Source organism: Bidens hawaiensis, unplaced genomic scaffold (genome assembly GCF_021521415.1).
Source record: "Bidens hawaiensis isolate Kalapana, Puna unplaced genomic scaffold, B.hawaiensis_p1.1 tig00015564_1, whole genome shotgun sequence".
Classification (NCBI taxonomy): domain Eukaryota; kingdom Viridiplantae; phylum Streptophyta; class Magnoliopsida; order Asterales; family Asteraceae; genus Bidens; species Bidens hawaiensis.
The window spans coordinates 466,752-486,252 of record NW_027492395.1 but is presented as its reverse complement, the minus strand read 5'-3'; the positions used below and the strand labels follow the sequence as shown (position 1 = coordinate 486,252).

At 32.0% G+C, this 19,501-nt stretch overlaps 2 protein-coding genes and 1 pseudogene across 2 annotated transcripts; all 3 read right to left on the bottom strand.

Moving 5' to 3' along the window:
• Window positions 1-595: 595 nt before the first annotated feature.
• On the bottom strand, window positions 596-2,198 carry LOC143549441 (NAC domain-containing protein 90-like). Its single transcript, XM_077040339.1, has 3 exons — window positions 1,907-2,198; window positions 1,362-1,657; window positions 596-987 (listed from the first exon to the last, which is right to left on the bottom strand). The coding sequence occupies exons 1-3, from the start codon at window positions 2,091-2,093 to the stop codon at window positions 787-789; spliced, it is 684 nt and encodes a 227-aa protein (XP_076896454.1). The 5' UTR covers window positions 2,094-2,198; the 3' UTR covers window positions 596-786.
• Window positions 2,199-4,783: 2,585 nt separating this feature from the next.
• LOC143549452 (putative germin-like protein 9-2) lies at window positions 4,784-5,295 on the bottom strand. The gene is made up of 2 exons (XM_077040348.1): window positions 5,133-5,295; window positions 4,784-5,037 (listed from the first exon to the last, which is right to left on the bottom strand). The coding sequence occupies exons 1-2, from the start codon at window positions 5,293-5,295 to the stop codon at window positions 4,784-4,786; spliced, it is 417 nt and encodes a 138-aa protein (XP_076896463.1).
• A 7,339-nt stretch (window positions 5,296-12,634) lies between these two features.
• Window positions 12,635-15,146, bottom strand: LOC143549451 (peroxidase 60 pseudogene; annotated as a pseudogene).
• Window positions 15,147-19,501: the final 4,355 nt, after the last annotated feature.

Below are 19,501 nucleotides of genomic sequence, written 5' to 3'. Positions count from 1 at the left end.
CGAAAAAGAAGTTAATAAAATGAGTTTCAAACTTAAACCTCAAGTTTGAATTAAAAATCCGGTTTATTTTAGTTTTATCTTTTCTCCCATCTTCAGAAACACAAAACATAAACATTTCGTCTATGATTAAAATTTTCTGAAAGACATCAACACACCAGCTATATATCTTTTAATATCAACTATGACTTATGAGAATTGCTAAAACTATTTTTATAACTTAATTTAAAATTATAGTTGACCATATATCAAAAAGTCTTTCTACTGTTGACCATATATCAAAAAGTGTCTCTACCATATATTAAAAAAGTGAAGTCGTTATAGACTTATATCTTCCATAAGAACATTAATATATGTTCCAACAATAGATACATTTGCTCACGTGTTAAGCTTTTTTGACAAATACAAAGGTAAATTCAAAACAATAACTTAATAAAACTTGTATATAATTAATATTCATTGAGTTTGACGTATATAAATTATATTTTTTAATAATCATGATATATTCTAGTTAAGTCACATCCAAACATGACATGCCCATCTCTATTTTTCATCATTATAAGCATAAATTCATATATGCGCACATATTATAATGTATAACCATGGTACGGTTAGCACTACCACAAATATTAAATTTACAAACTTTTTATCTAACAACAATTTGTCATTAACTCATTATCAATCTAGTAATCCAAAAGTGTTACTTGTATAATTTATTTATTGTAATGTTACTTTGTATCTAACCAAAAAGATATGTTGCCATTCATATCATGTTGAGGAACAAGTACTTCATTCTTCACTAAGCATTTCATGATCATATGGGCATGAGCTTTGAGGACATGAACACTTGGAAGTGATGATGTTTCCCGAAGATGATGACGCACCTCTACTCGCTTCAGTTGTTGGTCCTATTCCGAAAGGCCTTCTATCGAATGCTCGTGTGGTTCCCGATACCACATACACCCTGCATAGGCTCCATTCGTGTCGTAACTGTAGAAATTTAAACTATAGTTAAATAATAAACTAATGAAATCCATACGAGTTGTTCACAGTCTGAATTTGTTCATACTTAACTTATACATTTGAAACTTAATTAAACTTATATGAACGAATTAGCACGTCGATATTAAACCAATAAAATCGTTTCAAGTTGTTCACAGTCTGGATTTATTCATACTTAATTTATAAATTTGAAACTTAATGAAGCTTATATATATGAACAAATTAACTTGTTTATATTAAACTAAGTTGTTCATAGTCTGGATTTGTTCATACTTAATATATATATATATATATATATATAAATATTGGAAACTTAATAAAACATATATTAATGATCATGAGCATGTAGATATATATGTTACCTTTGGAACAGGGAAAGTATTGGTCCCATCCGCCTCTAGTTTAATGGCTCTATATTCATTCATCTTCCATTCGGTTTTCTTCACCATGCGCGACTTCCCTTCGTAAAACACCATTGTCTTCTTCACCCCGATCACTTTATTATCCGACGAGTAGACATAAGTCGGGGAACCTGTTGCTTTCCAGTAGCCCAGTGACGTAGTCCGGCTTGGTCTTCCTCCTTGTGCCTCCCTTTCTTGTCTAGGCACAAAAAAGAACCATTGTTCAGTGTCCCTTTGGCATAATTCTCCAGCTAACTCTACACACAAAAATTATAAACAATATATATACAATTAAAAAACAAACGTAACCAGTAAAATCTCATTAGTATAGTTTGTGGAGGGTGTCAGGATGTGACTGTGTGACGAGGACAAACATTTCCTCTATAAAGCTGCTACGAAATTAAATAGTATAACACTCATTATTTTAATTTTAAACCCTATGACTTAAAAAACCCTAAAATGGCAAAAAAGAATGTGATATTAATTGCCATTAATATGATTCTTACTAGGAAAATGGCTAGGATTGTGTTCATAAACATTAACAACCGGGATTACACGATGGAGATCATGTGTTCGATGGTTTAGGAGCTTGTTCGAGAGATAGAACGAAACGAGCTCTTCTTCAGTTGGGTAGAATCGATAGACGGTGTGCACGTTGTCGGGGACGCGGTCTTCGTATTCATGATCAGCCATATTGTTGTTGGTGATATGAGCATGAATTCAAAACTGTGTATTTATATCAAGGCTAGTGAAAGAGATGGTTTCCGAGTGAAAATGGAAAAACGAGTTTCTTGAATAAGTCATATTGCCAGACCTTCAAGCTACAATGTCCACTATGGCTTGCTATGTTGAAGTAGTCAAGACTTTTGGTACCCTAATTGATTTACAGAACTACCTCTTTTAGAAACTTTATTTTTATTATTATTTAAAAAAAATTCTATTTTTTTTGCACTTTGTATACACTTTTGAATTATTGTGTTACAATCAAGTCGATCCGTGATTCATTGGTGTTGTCACTTAACATCTGTTGGTTAAAGGACATGCTAAATTCACAACTAATTCAACTCAATTTTTATTATAAAATTAATTTATCTCACTTCAACCTATCCAACTTGTCATACTCATTAGTAACCCTACCTTAATTATTTTTTATTAAATAAATATAATTTATAATTACTCTTTTTTTATTGAAAGTGACTAGAAATATAAAAATAAATTTTTAATAAATGTATAATATATTTAATTTAAAATATTTATAAAAAATTTAAAAAATATATATGCTCAACCAAATCGTTTTTTAAAGCAATGTGAGCTTCTCTATTGCGTAGAATATTGAAATGTTTTTTCATCTTTACTTTAGCTTCTTGTTGTCGGTCAATATTTACTTTGTATTAAAAAATATATAATTTTTATAGACTCTGTTTTTAATAAAATATGTACCGGTGTTTTAACAAAAATAAACTGAACAAGACTGTGTTTTTAGATTTTTTTTAAACTTAGTTATTAAAAGTTATTATAAAAAGCAATAAAACTAATTAGTGTGTAAAGAAAAGAAAAAAACAAATTAAATAGAAGTCCAATAAAATATTGACATGTGGCAGTGAGTGAGTTTACAAATTAGTTTGTTGTGGTGAACCGGTTTGACCCATTTCTTTAATTTTTATTTTTTTTAATTTCAAATAGTAAGACAAACCATGTGTGATTTGCTAATGGGAGTGGTCTTACGTAAATTTACACATTGTTGTCTGGCTCTGGGAATTGCCTTTGGAATTTTATACCTTTAACATAACAAATTTATATAAGTTCAAAATTATATGGATACAATATAACTATTTACTTTAACTAGTATACACACGTGTTACGTGTTACGATTTGTTATTCGAAAAATTATATAAGTTTAAAATAATATGGAGATAGGAAGGTGTTGGCGAGGATGTATTCGTTACCTGATATATCGACAAATTAGTATAGACCATCCAAAATAAACAATCCATATGATTAATTAGTAAACACGCATAGAGTTATAGATGAGCTACAGTTATGATAAGTTAAATAAATAAGAATTAAAAGAAAACAGAAATTAAAGGTATGAAAACGTTGAAGGAAAACATTTTACTAGAAAAAGAATACAATTGTTTACTAAACTAAACTAGTTAACTATTTCTGAGTGCACTCCTTTTTTTTTAGCTTCTTGTCATATGTTTTAATTTTCTTTAACACAATTTGTGTCGTTAAGAAAAGTAGGCACGAATATGAACATTAACATAGTACTTATCAATAATTGCAATTGAGCATTGTTGGGATATGGATGTCGTGTTTAACGGTTAATTGACAGTCAATTAACAATAATAACAGTAGAAATAGTAAAGAACTCACACATGACACATAGTTGAATCCAATCAAGTATGATATCAAAATGATATATTCATAGTGATTTGAAGCTAGTTTTTTTTTAGTAGTCTTAATACAATGTTTTATAAGACAACTTGTATTCTTGTAGTTGGATCTCCAAGTTTTTGAATTGCTTCAAATTCCATTTGAGCATCCAAATTTGGGGTTACATCTTAGCTATTTCGCAATCGACACGTAGATGTTGTTTGTTTTTCTAAAAAAGTATGTGCATGCTCTTTTGTCTGCGCCGCACATACCACGTGCAGACATTGTAATTTGCAGATTGTTTGTTTTTTCAAAAACGTTTCATTAAAAAAACGTCTGCACGAACTATTTTTGGTACAAACTTGGCTCATCTATTGTAAGATCTTTTAATGTCTGCAAAGAGTTAAACACCACCACCTACCAACACCCACTGTTCACCACCACCATCCGCCACCACCACCACCACCCACTGTCCGCCAAGCTCGATATGTTTTCCCATTTTCTTTTCTCAACGCTAAACAATTTCCAGTGATTTTTATGCTATATAATATTCGCAGGGCGAGGGATAAGTACAATATAAGACGTGGTTCGTGAAATCAATGCTTCTTACTTTATTTGGGTGAAACATCAAAGCAAAAGGTCAAATGCGGATTGGGAGAGTTGGTGTAATTGTGGTTTTGTACGTTCTTTGTTTTGTTTTTGTGTGTTTATTGGACTTCTCTTGTTTGTTTGGTTGGGATCCTAGTTACTAGCTTGCTAGGTTTTTCATGTTTTGATATCAAGATATTTGGCCTCTAATAATAATAATAATAATAATAACTTTCTCAAATTAAGTAAATCTGGAATTTCATTCATTCCGTGGACTTTAGTTTTAAATTAACACGAAGTTCCTACTTTAGCATATGGTACAATCAATCCACTTTCAACATACAATCCGTATTATACTGATAATGCAGCAATAGCCACCGCGCTACCGTAGAAGGGACAATGTAGTCCAAGCACTCGCACTACCGTTTTAAATTAACCGTAGAAGCACTCGCACTACCGAATGCAGCAATAGCCACCGCGGGTTCCTTACGATCCGCATTATACTGATAATGAACAAGTCCTTTAGGAAAAATAAACATATCTCCGGTTTCTAGGGTTTGAGTGTACAACTTGTTAGTCGAGTCAACAAATCCGACCTCAAATCGTCCACCCAACACGAAAAACAGGCCAGTGGCGTGGGGTCGTGCGTGTGGTGCACTGACCCCACCAGGGCCTAGCGTAAAAGGGAGAGTGAAACGCTTTGACCATTTAAAGCGGGGAATTCTGCCATGCTGGGTAGCATTGATTAAGTCTCGGTTAAATTTGGACCGTCAAAGAAAGTTTGGAATTTGGTGTAAGTGAAGAAATTCCCGTCTGCAACGGTCACGTTAGAGGGGACAATGTAGTCGAAGAGTATGTCCGGATCGCTGGCTTGAACGAGCCCTGCGAACGCGAACATGACACCAACCGAAAATATAACTTGTGTTGACATAGTTTCCTATACAATTTATAAGTTTGTTATGTCTTTTTCAGTTTGGATTTGTTTGATGAATATGTTGAGGAGTATTAATAGGAAGGAAGAAAGGAAAACATGCCCTTAGTTGACAACTCTAATTAATATATAAATAAGCCTCAAAGTTACCGAATTAACAAGAACCAAAGGCAACAATATATGGGATTTAACGACCAGCTGTCTGGCTTTGCTCGATAGGTGATGAAAATTGTTAAGACTATTTAATGTATTTGATATCAAAATTGATTTACATACAAAATATGTTGTGAGTTTATGTAAGTAGAGAAAATATCATTAGAAAAATGATAAATGATTATTGTTATAGTTAAGACCTGAGATCTTATATGGTTTCAGGTATGAAAACCGACTCAGTATGGTTGAACCACTTGAGTTTCCTTCTCGATGACCAGTGTTCTTGGGTTAGTCAAACCTGAAATGTTAAAATCAGTATGAACAGTTGATATCTAATTTAAGAAAGACTAACTCAAGTATATTTGAAATAGTTCCATACGCTACTAAAAATAAAGAAATAAAGTCGTTTAAAGGGATTGTTTTTTTATAATATAAAACCGATAAGGGGATCCTTATAATGTAACATTATAAATATATTGCGAGAACACGTAACATAACATTAATTAGTAAAATAAACCAGAGAATTCAGAGAGACTTTGTATAGTATTGAATAAGATCAATCCCAAATGTTCAGTACATCAGAATATATATACAAGAATATAACCGTCATATATAGTTATGTATGGTATTGTATATATGGTTTATAACACCACCGCTCAGATAAATTATTATACACTGTCAACATTATACTACTGGATAATGTCGGCTCAGTTCTTCTAGACAGATATTAACTAATACTACATGATTAGTTATGCTACCAACTGTCTTGTTAAAACCTTACTAAGAAAACCCAGTGGGACAAAACTTAGTTAGAGAAAAAGAGTAAAGGGTGTGTATTTCTCCCCCTCAATTGAACATTATCTCTAAGTCTATAGATATTAATCTTCTATCGATGTTGCTTGACTTGATTTTGTTGTAGTCGTCTCCAATCAAAACTATGCAATTTATATTGTCTTCGTATATCCTTTGGGTTCTTCATAATTTGGTCAAAACCGCTTACCACTTGTAAGTGTTGGATCATTAACCTTTATAAGTGAACATATTTGAAGTCGAGCTCAGTGCAAATTTGATGGATATCCTGCATAAACATAACACGGGACTCTGCATTTTCTTTATGGAACAAATCCATGTTATGAGTCCTTAAAGATATTAACATACCATTTTGTACGCTTAATGATGACGCATCGTTAAAAACCTTGCTAGGAAAATCCGGTGGGACAAAACCATTGCTAAGGGAAAAAGACTTGCATCGCGTATTTAAAATAATAAACAACATGCTTCAGGATGATGTTAAATCGGTACTTCGGGACCTATATGATTAACTGATGCTACTGGATAAGTTATGTTGCCTCATTAAAAACCTTACTAAGAAAACCTCTTAGGACAAAACTTTGTGAAGGGAAAAAGAGTGCTACATGTTTGAATATAATCAAATTTCACTAGCACATATATTAATAAAACAATATTCAATCTCGTGATATCTATAGATGCATTAGGGCATTGATGTTTAACCATGGTAATTTTGGACCAAGTACGTCTTCACTCTCTTCTTGGGGGCAGTAAGGATCCATATGTATATCTAGCGATCAACCAATAATGAGTGTGCCTAGTAAATCAGATTTTCTCGTATAAATTATGTTAACATCTTCTAGATGTAATTTGAACAAATATGCAATTACACATTACTTGAACTACTGATCGAGAAATAATTTAGTTACCTCAAGTTATTTCATATTTTCTCATAAATAGTTCGACAAAGTCTCTCGATGATGTAGGACATCATCACTGTAAACTGCGATTATATGAACTTTTAAGAGTGAAATTTTGATAAATACATATGACTTGTTCACCAAACTTATACCCTCTATTATGATGTCTACATAGTCGTTTGTACCATATAAGAATCTTGAGATTCATAAAACATAAATCGGGGTGTTGTTTTTAATGCTTCATGCATTTTTATCCATACAAGGATATTCATGTAAATGCAATGTTCAACTGTTCCATACAACCATACGGTGACAATACCCATAACTTTTATCTGAAATCCTTCTGAGATTGCGAGGCCGATTAAAACATTTGATGGTTATCGCATCCACTACAAGGGAATACGTTTCCTCATAACCTACTACCGGGATTTGGGAAAAGAACCATTGTGTTACAAGCCGTGCCATACACCGCAACTCTCATTCTTTTCGTTTCTTTTTATATATATAAAGACACCCATTTATAACCTGCTGGTTTGACGTCTATGGGCGTTCGGAATACAGGTCTGAAAACGTTTTGCTTGTCATATTCAATTTATTTAGCCTTAAAGGCATTTTGCCATTTTTGGCAGTCATCTCTGTGTATAGACTCTTACAGAGTTTTAGATACGTAATCTTCTCATCGATTACCTCTATTTCTATAGCATATGCATATATTTGTATATACGCGTGTTTAACTTCGGTTCCATTTGTACTATTATGTACATAATTTATAGAGAGCTCATATCAATTCAATACGGGTGGTTCTTCTAGAACTTTGAAAATCACATTAGTCTCTTCTGGGGCATTTACCTCTTCCGGGGTTTTATTATTTACTTCTAAAAATATAATGGTCTCTTTTAGGACATTTATCTCGACTCGAACATTATATCAATAACCTCTTACATAGTTATACATGTAACCTCTTCTAAGGTTATACGAACTGCATTATTCTGCTCATATGATTTTCGTGGGATTTTATATTTGGAATCAATTTATCTTCCACGTTTTCTTGGTATGGTAAACCTTCAGAAACTAAAGGTTCTTGAACTTCAAACATGCAGAGTAAGACACAAACAAACAGATGAACCTAAAACCCACAGATCAATCAAACACAACTTTCAGTGGTGCTTCTTGTGCATCCTCTTGTTCAGAAAAGTCACCAGAACATCCACCATAATCACGAGGATTGCTATCACAAAGCCAACACGGAGATTTCCACTATCCCCTGCGGACACTTTCAAGTAGAAACTCAATACACCAGTTAGGAAGGCACATATAAACACGATAAAGGATCCCAAGAAGAGCCAGTCAATAGTATCCTTGATCAATAGCCCATCGGCTGACACGAAGATTGGGTAGAGGATAAGGGACTTTGCTGCGGTCATACTGACCATCCTAAAAATAATAAAAAGTGAAAAAATTAGATGAAGATTAAAAATCAAGTTAATTATAGTGAGTTATGAAGCACTATTTTGATTCACCTCAACTCTCCAGCAAACTGCCCGCTGGGTGAGTTACTTTCGACATTATTTTTTTGTGTTGTGTGAACTAAATTTACGTGTGTGTGTGAACTGTGTTATACCACCTTGCCTATTAATATATGAAAGTAAGTGTACTTTCTTGATAAGTTAGAAAAGATATATGGTTTACCCGGCCCGACCGAAGGGAGTGTTGTTATTTAAATTGGACTATCCTCATGTGACACTTTTCCATGCATGTGATCCTCAACAGATGTCTGCATGTTATGGCTAATTGTTACTGTAACTCGATCCATTTTTGTGACTGTATGTAGGGTCCATTACATATAGTTTATAAAAATGGATAGTTATAGTGACAATTAGACATAGCATGCAGACCTCTGTTAAGGATCACATGTATGGAAGAATGTCATATGAGGGTAGTCCAATTTGAATAACACTTACTCCGATCGAATCAGGTAAACCATAAATATTTTCTAACTTACCAAGAAAGTACACTTACTTCCCTATATTAATAGGCTTGGTGATATAACACCATTCACAGTTCACAGACACGTAAATTTAGTTCACACAACACAACACAAAAAATGAATGTCGAAGGTAACTCACCCAGCACGCAGTTTGCTGGAAAGTTGAGGCGAATTGAAATAATTGAGGTGAATCAAAATAATGTTTCATAACTCATTATAATTAACCTGATCTTTAATCTTCATCTTTCATAACTCATTATAATATAATTAACCTGATCTTTAATCTTCATCTAATTTTTTCACTTTTTATTATTTTTAGGAGGGTCAGTATGACCGCAGCAACGTCCCTTATCCTATACCCAATCTTCGTGTTAGCCGATGGGCTCTTGATCAAGGATACTCTTGACTGGCTCTTCTTGGGATTCCTTTATCATGTTTATCTGTGCCTTCCGCAAGGGACAGTGAAAATCTCCATGTGGTACATTTGTTGGCTTTGTGATCGCAATCCTCATTATTATGGTGGATATTCTTGCAACTTTTCTGCACAAGAAGATGCATAAGAAGCACCACTGAAGGTTGTGTTTCATAGATCTATGTGTTTTAGGTTAATCTGTGTGTTTGTGTCTTATTCTGCATGTTTGAAGTTTAAGAACCTTTAGTTTAGCATGTAATAATTTATGGTGTGATGTTGTGTTATTTCTTTTTTGAAGTTCTTGAACCTTAAATATTTTATGTAATAATTATTGGTGTGATTTTGCGTTTTCTTCATCTTGTTGTTGTATATTGATAAAACGGTCCGGCATAACGATATATCCATATGATTCACTCAACACTTCAGCAGCTACATGATTCACAACCATCTGTTTTGTGAAGCCAAATTTTTAAAATTGCTTTTGAAATAATAAAATGGATAAAGTTTTTTTTATTTTTTAGAACAATTTTTTTACTACATCAAATAAATATTTTTTAGAGCAAAATTATATGAATAGTTGAGTGGTTTAATTAGTTTTTGAATTTCATTTAGATTATTTTTTCTCTCTTATCTTTTAATTAAAACATATATTTTTACCGACTTTAGATGGTTGTTAGTGTTAATAGATATCAAAAACCTTGATCAAGAGTAAACAACTTCAACTTGTTAAGAACAAGCAAAATAAAAATAAAAATGAAAAAGAAAGTTGTGTTAACTTTTGAGGCTAGCTACCGCATGGAAGTTTTGTAGACAAGAAAGCAAACTTTAAATTAATTAAAAAAATTATAAACTATGACCCACAAGTAAACTTAAATAAATAAAACATTTTATACTAATCCCTTAGACTATGAAATTTAATGATTAAATCCAACAAGTTTTCTTAAAATAACCGATTTATTATGCGAAAACTGTTACTTGATGTTATTGTATGCGAAAACCGGGGATTTAAACAATGGGTTTTTAGTTTTTGGTTAGTCTGGTCAGGTTGGTCGGATTATTCTTCATTTTGAGCTTAATTCGATAAACACAACTACCTAACTAAGATAACCCAAGTATTTTAATCTATATGTGTATTTCATGACCCGTGATATCACCAAGGTAAGGGTACACTTGTTTCAAACACCTTCTCATCACGCTCACATGTAACACAGAACCTATGTGTGTCAATCTATGTGTGAAATGTGATTATGTGAATAATGTACCTAAAATAAGAAAACACATTGTTGACTAATATTATAAGTCAATACAATACCCTGCATATTGACAGTAGACACTGTTTGTATAATAAAAACAGCAACAAACTTCATACCTAGCAAGTTGTGTGAAATATCACTTGGTGTTAACAGGAACCGGTATTAATATATGACAAACATTCAAAAACAGTTGGAAACTGACTATCTTTCATTAGCAAGACAAGGCTACCTTTTTCTTAGTTTAAAAATTGAGCAAGCGGCAACGGTTGGATATCTGGAGTTTCTGTGATCATTATAGTAATTGATTTGTATTGTAGGTGCCAGGTGGACTTGGGCTTTTAGCATAAATCCTCAGTAATATAACTAGTACAACTAGGGGTGTTCAAAATACCCGAACCCGACCCGACCCAAACTCGAATAAGCTAATTAGTAATTGATTTGTATTGACTCGTCTCCGCAACGGCCGTGGTCTTTTTTTTCCTTCATTTTTTGAGTGTGGTTTCGGTATCGTAATGAACCTAGCCGATAACGTTATATATTGCGAGAACACGTGACATAAAATTAATTAGTCATTTTTTTTTCAATTTTAAAATATAAGATGATAGTTCAAATTCAATATTAATTCATCACTTGTGAAAAAATATATGAACATGTTTCGTTCATACATATAACTTATAGAACGGTATATATTACCGATAAGGGGCCAATCTTTGTAGAACGTTATATATTGCGAGAATATGTGACATGAAATAAACTATTTATTTTTTTTAACTTTAAAACATCTAAACTATAAGAAAATAGTTGAAATTCAATATTAAATTATCTCTTGTGAATTTTTTTTTAAATATGAATGTATTCCTATTTATAACATACATATATGTAAATTTGTTTGAAGTGTATATATATATATTTATATATATATATAAGATCCAATACACTAATGCTTATCGTACAAATACGTACGCAAATTTCGTTTTTCACGAATCGATCCATGAAATCACATCCAAACATCTCGGAATCGTCAATACATATCCAATCAATCATTACTTCACCGAAAAAAAAAGTATTGAATGGTTAATCGATCAATTTTTCACTTTTTTTCACAAAGACGGTTTTTGAGCGTTTAATGAGCGTTTAAGATTTTGTGAACGTTTTCTGAGCGTTTTAGGTTTTTGCCTTTGTTTTTTGCCTTTGAGCATCTCGCGTACATACCGTACGTTAAGCATTAGCGTACAGTAACTGCACCCTATATATATATATATATATATATATATATATATATATATATATATGGGATGGGTTATAATAAAAAGAAATAATATTCTAGGAAGAGTAAGAATAAATCTAAGCCATTAAATCATGTTAATAAATGGTTGAGATTTAAATTACCAATAACCGACATAGTTTCCTAGAATTACTCTTTTATCATTATAACCGACATAGTTTCCTAGAATTGTTCTTTCACCATCATTTGTAATGTCAAATGTCAAAATTTTGTTGGTTTTTACCATTTTTAGAAACTTCTTATTCTTATTTGAACCATTTTCTATATACATAATCTGCATTTGTATCTAATAAGTAAGAATTATTTAAAATACTTATTGTTGATTTTAAAAAAAATGTCATATGATGTTATTAAATCATCAAGAACAACTCTTCATTGTCAAATTTCAAACCTTACAAACAAAACTGCAACAAGTACATTTTACCTAATAAAAATAAATAGATTATTTGGAATGTGTCAACAAATTGACAACACTTCACACCCTCAAATAAAAATGACATAAGAAAATTAAGAAATAAACCCAAATTAATACTTTTTTAATCAATTAATTAAAGAAGTCAAAGTTAGCTTAGGGTTAATTGCTCGGCATGACTTCCTAATCTCCCCTTGTGTCCCTGTGAGAACTTGGATCGCACCCATCTTAACCATGGCTTGACCAAACTTGGTGTTAAAATCGTAAGAATGTGCGATGGTTGCAACCGTGTTCTTGCTCAAATTGTCTAATGCTAATTCTTGATCAATTTGAAGAACTCCCCTATGCAACAAAATCTGACTATAGAAAGATTTGTCCACAATTGAAGAGCTAAAAGGGTTTTGATCCAAGTTTGCGGTGCGATCAACGGTTGCATTTTTAGCACATGTAAATCTAAGCCATATTAGTAGGCCTAAGTCCATGGTCGGGTCTGGTTTCCCAGTGTTCTGGAAGTTGTAAAGACGATCTTTAAATAAAGAACAGTGAGCGACTCCGATTGAGTGACCACCTATATAGAAAATAAATGTTAACAAAATATTATGTACAAACAAAGGCGACAACGTTAATCTGTTTATATATAAATAAGTCAACATTAATTGTATGTGTTTCATCTCAAACGAGTCAAGAAAAGTTATTGAGCCATTTAACAGCCTTCTACATCTTTTTTGTTGAAAATTTTATTTTTTTTCATTGTAATTATATAGTTTTTTCGTTATATATAACTTTTTAGGTTTTAAATAACATAAAACCAGATAACAAAGAGTTTTAAGTCAGCCAAACCGACGTCCCAACCTATTTTGACACGTCTTAGTTTATAATATGTTTCTACCCAACCCCATTTTGACAAGCTATTCAGCTCATCCAACCCGTTTATACTATTACCAATCTAGCAATAACTATTGATGAATACTTGTTCATTACCAAGAAGATAGATCATGTCGGCGGCGGTGAGTCCTTTGTTCGCAAACGCTTGAATCGCACTTGCCACGGATATAGAAGGAGCTGGGAGGACTCTAGTATTTTGGGCAAGAGATACAAGTCCATCCCTTCTTCCTGTTTGGACATTGTAATTACCTCCACCACTCTACATTTACAACATGATTTTGCATAGTTATTCAAACTGACATAATTGATGTTAATTGTAAAGTACAATGGAATACTTTTTTTGGATCAATAGGTAATTAGGATTCATGCATCCAACTATTTCTAAAAGTTTATTTTGGAAGTTATTATACACATGAGTAAATCAATATTTTAACAAGTACGCTTGAAGATATATCAGGTTTACTCGAAAGAGCTAAACAACAAGTAGATAGTCAACCTTACTCGAATAGTATTCATTTATATCATTTACAACCAGAATTCATCAAGTATGCTTGAAATAGACAAATTTCAATTAAACACACAAGTTTACTTAAAACATATATTCAAAGCATATTTAGACATAGTAATATCAAACATTCATAAAGTATGTTTGAATGATTTTAATTTAAAATAAAACAACTTAGTTTACTCGAATGTTAATAAACACTTAAGCTTACTCGAAAATATATATTCAGACATATTCAGAGTAAAAATACAACACTTTTTGACTTAAACCTTACTTTTAAACAATTTTCTTATTTGGATCTAAGTTTAAGAGCAAATGGTGCATTATGAGATCAAATTTCAGTTTAATCATTTCAAATTCTTTTCTCTTTTAGGAAAAGATCTCAACATGGGATCATATTGATTAAGTAACCTTTCAATATGTCATTCTCAGCATTATTGTGACATATTAGGCAAGTTAACAGCAGGTAATTACTTAGCATGAATTTCATTACTTTGGTGATATACTTAAGGTTCAATTTGTTACATAATACATAAATTGATAACACTTATTACACTATAATGTTCCGTATCTCTTCTCAAGGCTTATTTTGCTTTCTTCAAATCACCTTAAATTGACTTTGACCCCCTGATATTTGGTCAATATATTTTAATGAGAGAAAATTTCTTAATATTTAACTTTTCAAAACTCTTCAAACTTTAAGGTTGAACGTTGGACATACATGCCACACAATACGGACTTACATGCCTTACATTCAAGGTGTTTATTACTTACATTGATGCCCCACCTTAGTGGTTCTAGTTTAAACCCTCATGTTTGTAACTTTATGAACTTCGGTTTGATTTATAATCCTTTAGCTCAAAGTTGTTCTTTGTCATATATATAAAATTAATTAATATATGTGATAAAATACACAGGCTTGTGTATGACTGGATAGTTACTTTTCTGTCTATAATTTGGAGAGATTTATCTTGAAAAATGCATATTTTAACAATGTATCTCCACATTAAGTTTAGCATTTTAATTATGTTTATATCACCTCAGTTTTTACACATCATGGAAAGCTACAATACATATCAATAATTGCACTAATAGTCTTTTCAGCCTATTAAATCCATATGATTGGTATAAATAACCAATCTACTATCATTTCTCAAAAGGTTGTATCAATTAATTGAAAAACCTTTTAAGCTTCTTTATAGTTTGAACTGAATAGTCGTATCATATCTCTACACAATTACCTTGCTCATTGGTCTAAAATATTTTTATTTGAGAAAACCTTTTTGAAAATGTTCATTTTAGCAAGCGGACCCTACAAATTTACTCGTGTGACAAGCGAATTCCATAGAGTTTAATGAAAAACTCTATGGAATTCACTCGTCACCAAGTGCTAAGTCTGCTTGCAGCGGTAGCGTAACGCCTGTAAAACTTGGTGCAATACCAACTTGAAGGACCTGAATGGATAATACGAAAAGTATAAGCGTGGTACGGAATATCTCAAGGGGTGGTTTGGTGGAGATCCAAAGTTCAGGGACCAAGTTGAATAACTTGGTGTCATAATTATCTTTTATTTATTATTAAATAAATTAGAAGTCTAGTTTAGTTATGTTTCCTAGTTTGAGTAGGATTAGAATTGTGAGTGTTATATAAACTCATCAAAAGGTTTATTTCTAGTAGAGTAGAGAAGAAAGCAGAGAGAGTAGAAAATATTTGTTCTTGTTTCTTATTAATGAAAAGAGTCGCATAAACGTTTTATGTAATATCGTGTTTGGTGTTCTTGATTCGCTTGTCTAAGGTTTAACAAGTGGTATCAGAGCCTAATGATCCAGGCTCGTGTTTCTGACCAACGACAAGTTTTGATTGTAGTAGTAGTTTCCAATCAAAGGCATAAGAATCCAAGAAACCTATCGTAGTTAAGGTTCCGATAGAAGTTGTTAAAGTTTTCGATTGAAGGGGTTCAAGTTGCCAGAGACCGGTTTGTTTGTTCGATCGAGAAAAAGTGTTGTTGGAACAGAATATTGTCCGTTGACACAAGTATTCCAGTGACTTTTGTGATACTTACCTATTACGGCCGCCACTATAAAATTATTATATATTGCAATTGTTTGTTTGCAATTATTTCGTGACATAAATTGCCATCATCAATCTTCTAGGAATCTGTGATCAAGTTCAAAAGTCAAAGCAACAAGAATCGTAATTTGGTTTGTTCGACTAGAAGCTTATCGTCTTGGTCCAAGAGATAATTAGAAGCAGTTGTTCTTCGAAGCAAGCATACTTTTCAAAGTTCAAACTCACGGATAAAAAGAATTTTCAAAGTTCAAACTCACGAACCTACAATCGTGTGTTTTAGGTTTCTTCTGTGTGTTTTGTCTTTTTCAGGAAAAGACTTTTGAGTGTGTAGGGTTTTAATTTCCTTGAAGTTTCTTGGTTTAATTATATCGATCCACTAAATCCTGCTTTACCATTATTAGATTCAGCCAATTCAGGAATTAGCAACGAGACCTTTGACAATTCATCATCCTTATCAAATTAAGATTATGGAGTATTTATTTTAGTTGTACTTGACTTGCCATTATTCCAATATTGTTGGGTGTATGCCAACACCTTGAGTTGCTATCATGCCAACTAACAATGTGCCAGGACAACTTAATGGTGTTCCTGGGTAAGTTAACTTGAAACGTCAAAATCAGTATTGACTATTAATGTTCCGTTTCAAAAAGACTCACTTGGTTATTGAGAATAATTTCAAACACTGTTGAAAAAATATATGGCCAAAGCATGAGTTGCTATCATTCCAAGTTCCAACTAACAACATCCAAATAACTTGATCATGTTCCTTAGTGAGTTAAACATGAAACGTCAAAATCAATATGGATGAATGACATTACGTCCCACAAAAGTCTCACTTAGGTATTGGAGCTGGTTCCAGACGTTGTTTGAAAAAATACATACGCGAACAGCTTAGTTGCTATTATTCCAATATAGAGCTAAACTATGGTGTTCATGTCTACACATATGGTTAGTTAAACTTTATAATGTTTCACACAAGGTATTAATATAGCTTTTAATATAATGTGCCTAAAAACTTCTTGTGTAAATAACTAAATAATGTTTTTAGATGATTCGATCAAATGACGGATCATAAAAGTTGTACAAGTGTTGGTTATATGATGATATTGAAGTTTTGTCGTTGTTAAGCTATTGAAATAGCGGATCACATGAAAAAAGCCGTTACATAAAATCAAAGATGTACTAGTCTGACGAGTATGATACAAGATACGCCATTTCAAATGAAGAATCCTGGACATTTTAAACTAGTTTCGTCATTTCAAATGACGAAACACACACAAAATTTTCATGATACCAGACAAGAGCTGACAACACATGTACAACTTTTTAGATCTATCATTCAAAATGACATATCACCTATAAACAAAAATCATTAATTATGTTTTCTACAAAGCATTTAACGTATTTTAAAAATAAAATTCCATATGTAATGAAGATTATAACTTTCTGAATTCATGAAACACTTAAAACTCAATTAGGTATGTTACACTTCCATTTTCCAACTTATGTCATGGATTTTGTTGTATAGTCCGACCTCTTTCAAATCCAATTAAATAGGAAATGGAAAACAAAATCAATTTGAAAACCATATAATAGTGACTAAAATTATGGATTCTATTAACTTATATACCGAAAATGAGTGTTGAAAATAAACTTAAGAAGTGTATTTAATTGTTTATATTCAAGTAAAATGACATAGTTTTAATACCATTGGGACATTAACTAATTTCAATAATATTGTTGCTTGCGCTATTATGCATATATAGGGTATGTTTGGCAAAACTAGCTGGAAGCTGGTGGCTGATGACTTAAAGCTGGTAGCTGTAACTTTTTAAATATATTTAGATATTTGGCAAAGTAGCTGAAACTTTTCATAAAATGTACACAATGACCAAAATGAACATAACTAAAAAAGATAATAGTAAATATATTTATTTTGGAAGGTTATTTAAGTAATTTAAAATACTAAAAGCTTGTAGTTTTTCTAAACGCTACTAGTATAAGCTTCAAGCTTTAAGATTTTTCTTCTAATCTAAAAGCATAAAGCTCCTTGAACCAAACAAAACTTTTAATTAAGTATGTGTTTTTTTTTTAAAAAAAACTCGAATTTAAAAGGTCCTAAAAACTCATAAAAGCTCTCAACCAAACATACCCATAACCTCATATATTCAATATTTCATAAAGCAAAACCCAAATGTGCATGAAATTAACATTTCATTCTAACGATATAAGCTTAACTCATGTCAACTGTTTTTATATCCCATTATCCCATTTGAATCTATTGTATCTAATTGAATAACATTTATCGTAGATCTATCCCATTTTTTCTTGTTAACGAAAAAGAAGTTAATAAAATGAGTTTCAACCTTAAACCTCAAGTTTGGATTAAAAATCCGATTTATTTTAGTTTTATCTTTTCTCCCACCTTCAAAAGAACAAAACATAGACAGTTCGACTATCATCAGAATTTTATATCTTTTAATATCGACTATGACTTGTGATAATTGCTAAAACTATTTTTATAACTTAATTTAAAATTACAGTTGACCATATATCAGAAAGTCTTTCTACGGTTGACCATATATCAAAAAGTCTCTTACCATATATAAAAAAGTGAAGTCGTTATAGACTTATATCTTCCATAAGAACATTAATATATATTCTAACAATAGATACATTTGCTCACGTGTTAAGCTTTTTTGACATATACAAAGGTATGTTTCATGACTTCATCTAGTGCGTATACAAAGTAAATTCAACACAATAACTTAATAAACTTGTATATAATAATATTTGAGTTTGACGTATATAAATTATAGTTTTTTTAATAATCATGATATATTCTAGTTAAGTCACATCCAAACATGACAAACGAATCTCTATTTTTCATCATTAGGTCAAATGTAGTGGACGACAAAAAGGGTGATATTAGAGTGATTTTAGGGTGGAACACCGCCCCTGGGCGAAATGGGGTGAGGGCGGGATTAGTTTATCGCCTGCGAGATGGAGAAATAATAATATAATAATAATAATGCCGTTGGGTAACGGCTAAATATAAAAAAAAAATTAATTTAAAAACTTAATATATATATCAAACTTTATTTAACCATTTTCACCCTATCATACACAAACATAAAAATACCAATCAATTTTATTATTTTCATACTTCTTCAAACTCAATGAGTTCCCCGAATTCCACGAACTCTGCCGAGATTTTGGATCAATTAATAAACGAGAGTCGAAGAATTCATCAGATTCACCGACAAGTGGCGGAAGAGCATTTAGAGGTCACGAACGCGGTTCGGGGCGTCGCCAATAACATGGTGTCCGGCTCTGCTCCATCTACGGCACCACGTAGACGGTCATATATCCTTCGGGATCGTACGCAAGCGAACACTCGTTTGATGAAGGACTACTTCGACGACACACCTACATTTAACGACGCTATGTTTAGACGTCGTTTTCGGATGTCTAAGCGTTTATTTTTGCGCATCGTGGAGATATGGAGCGGGAGTATGAGTATTTTCAACAAAAA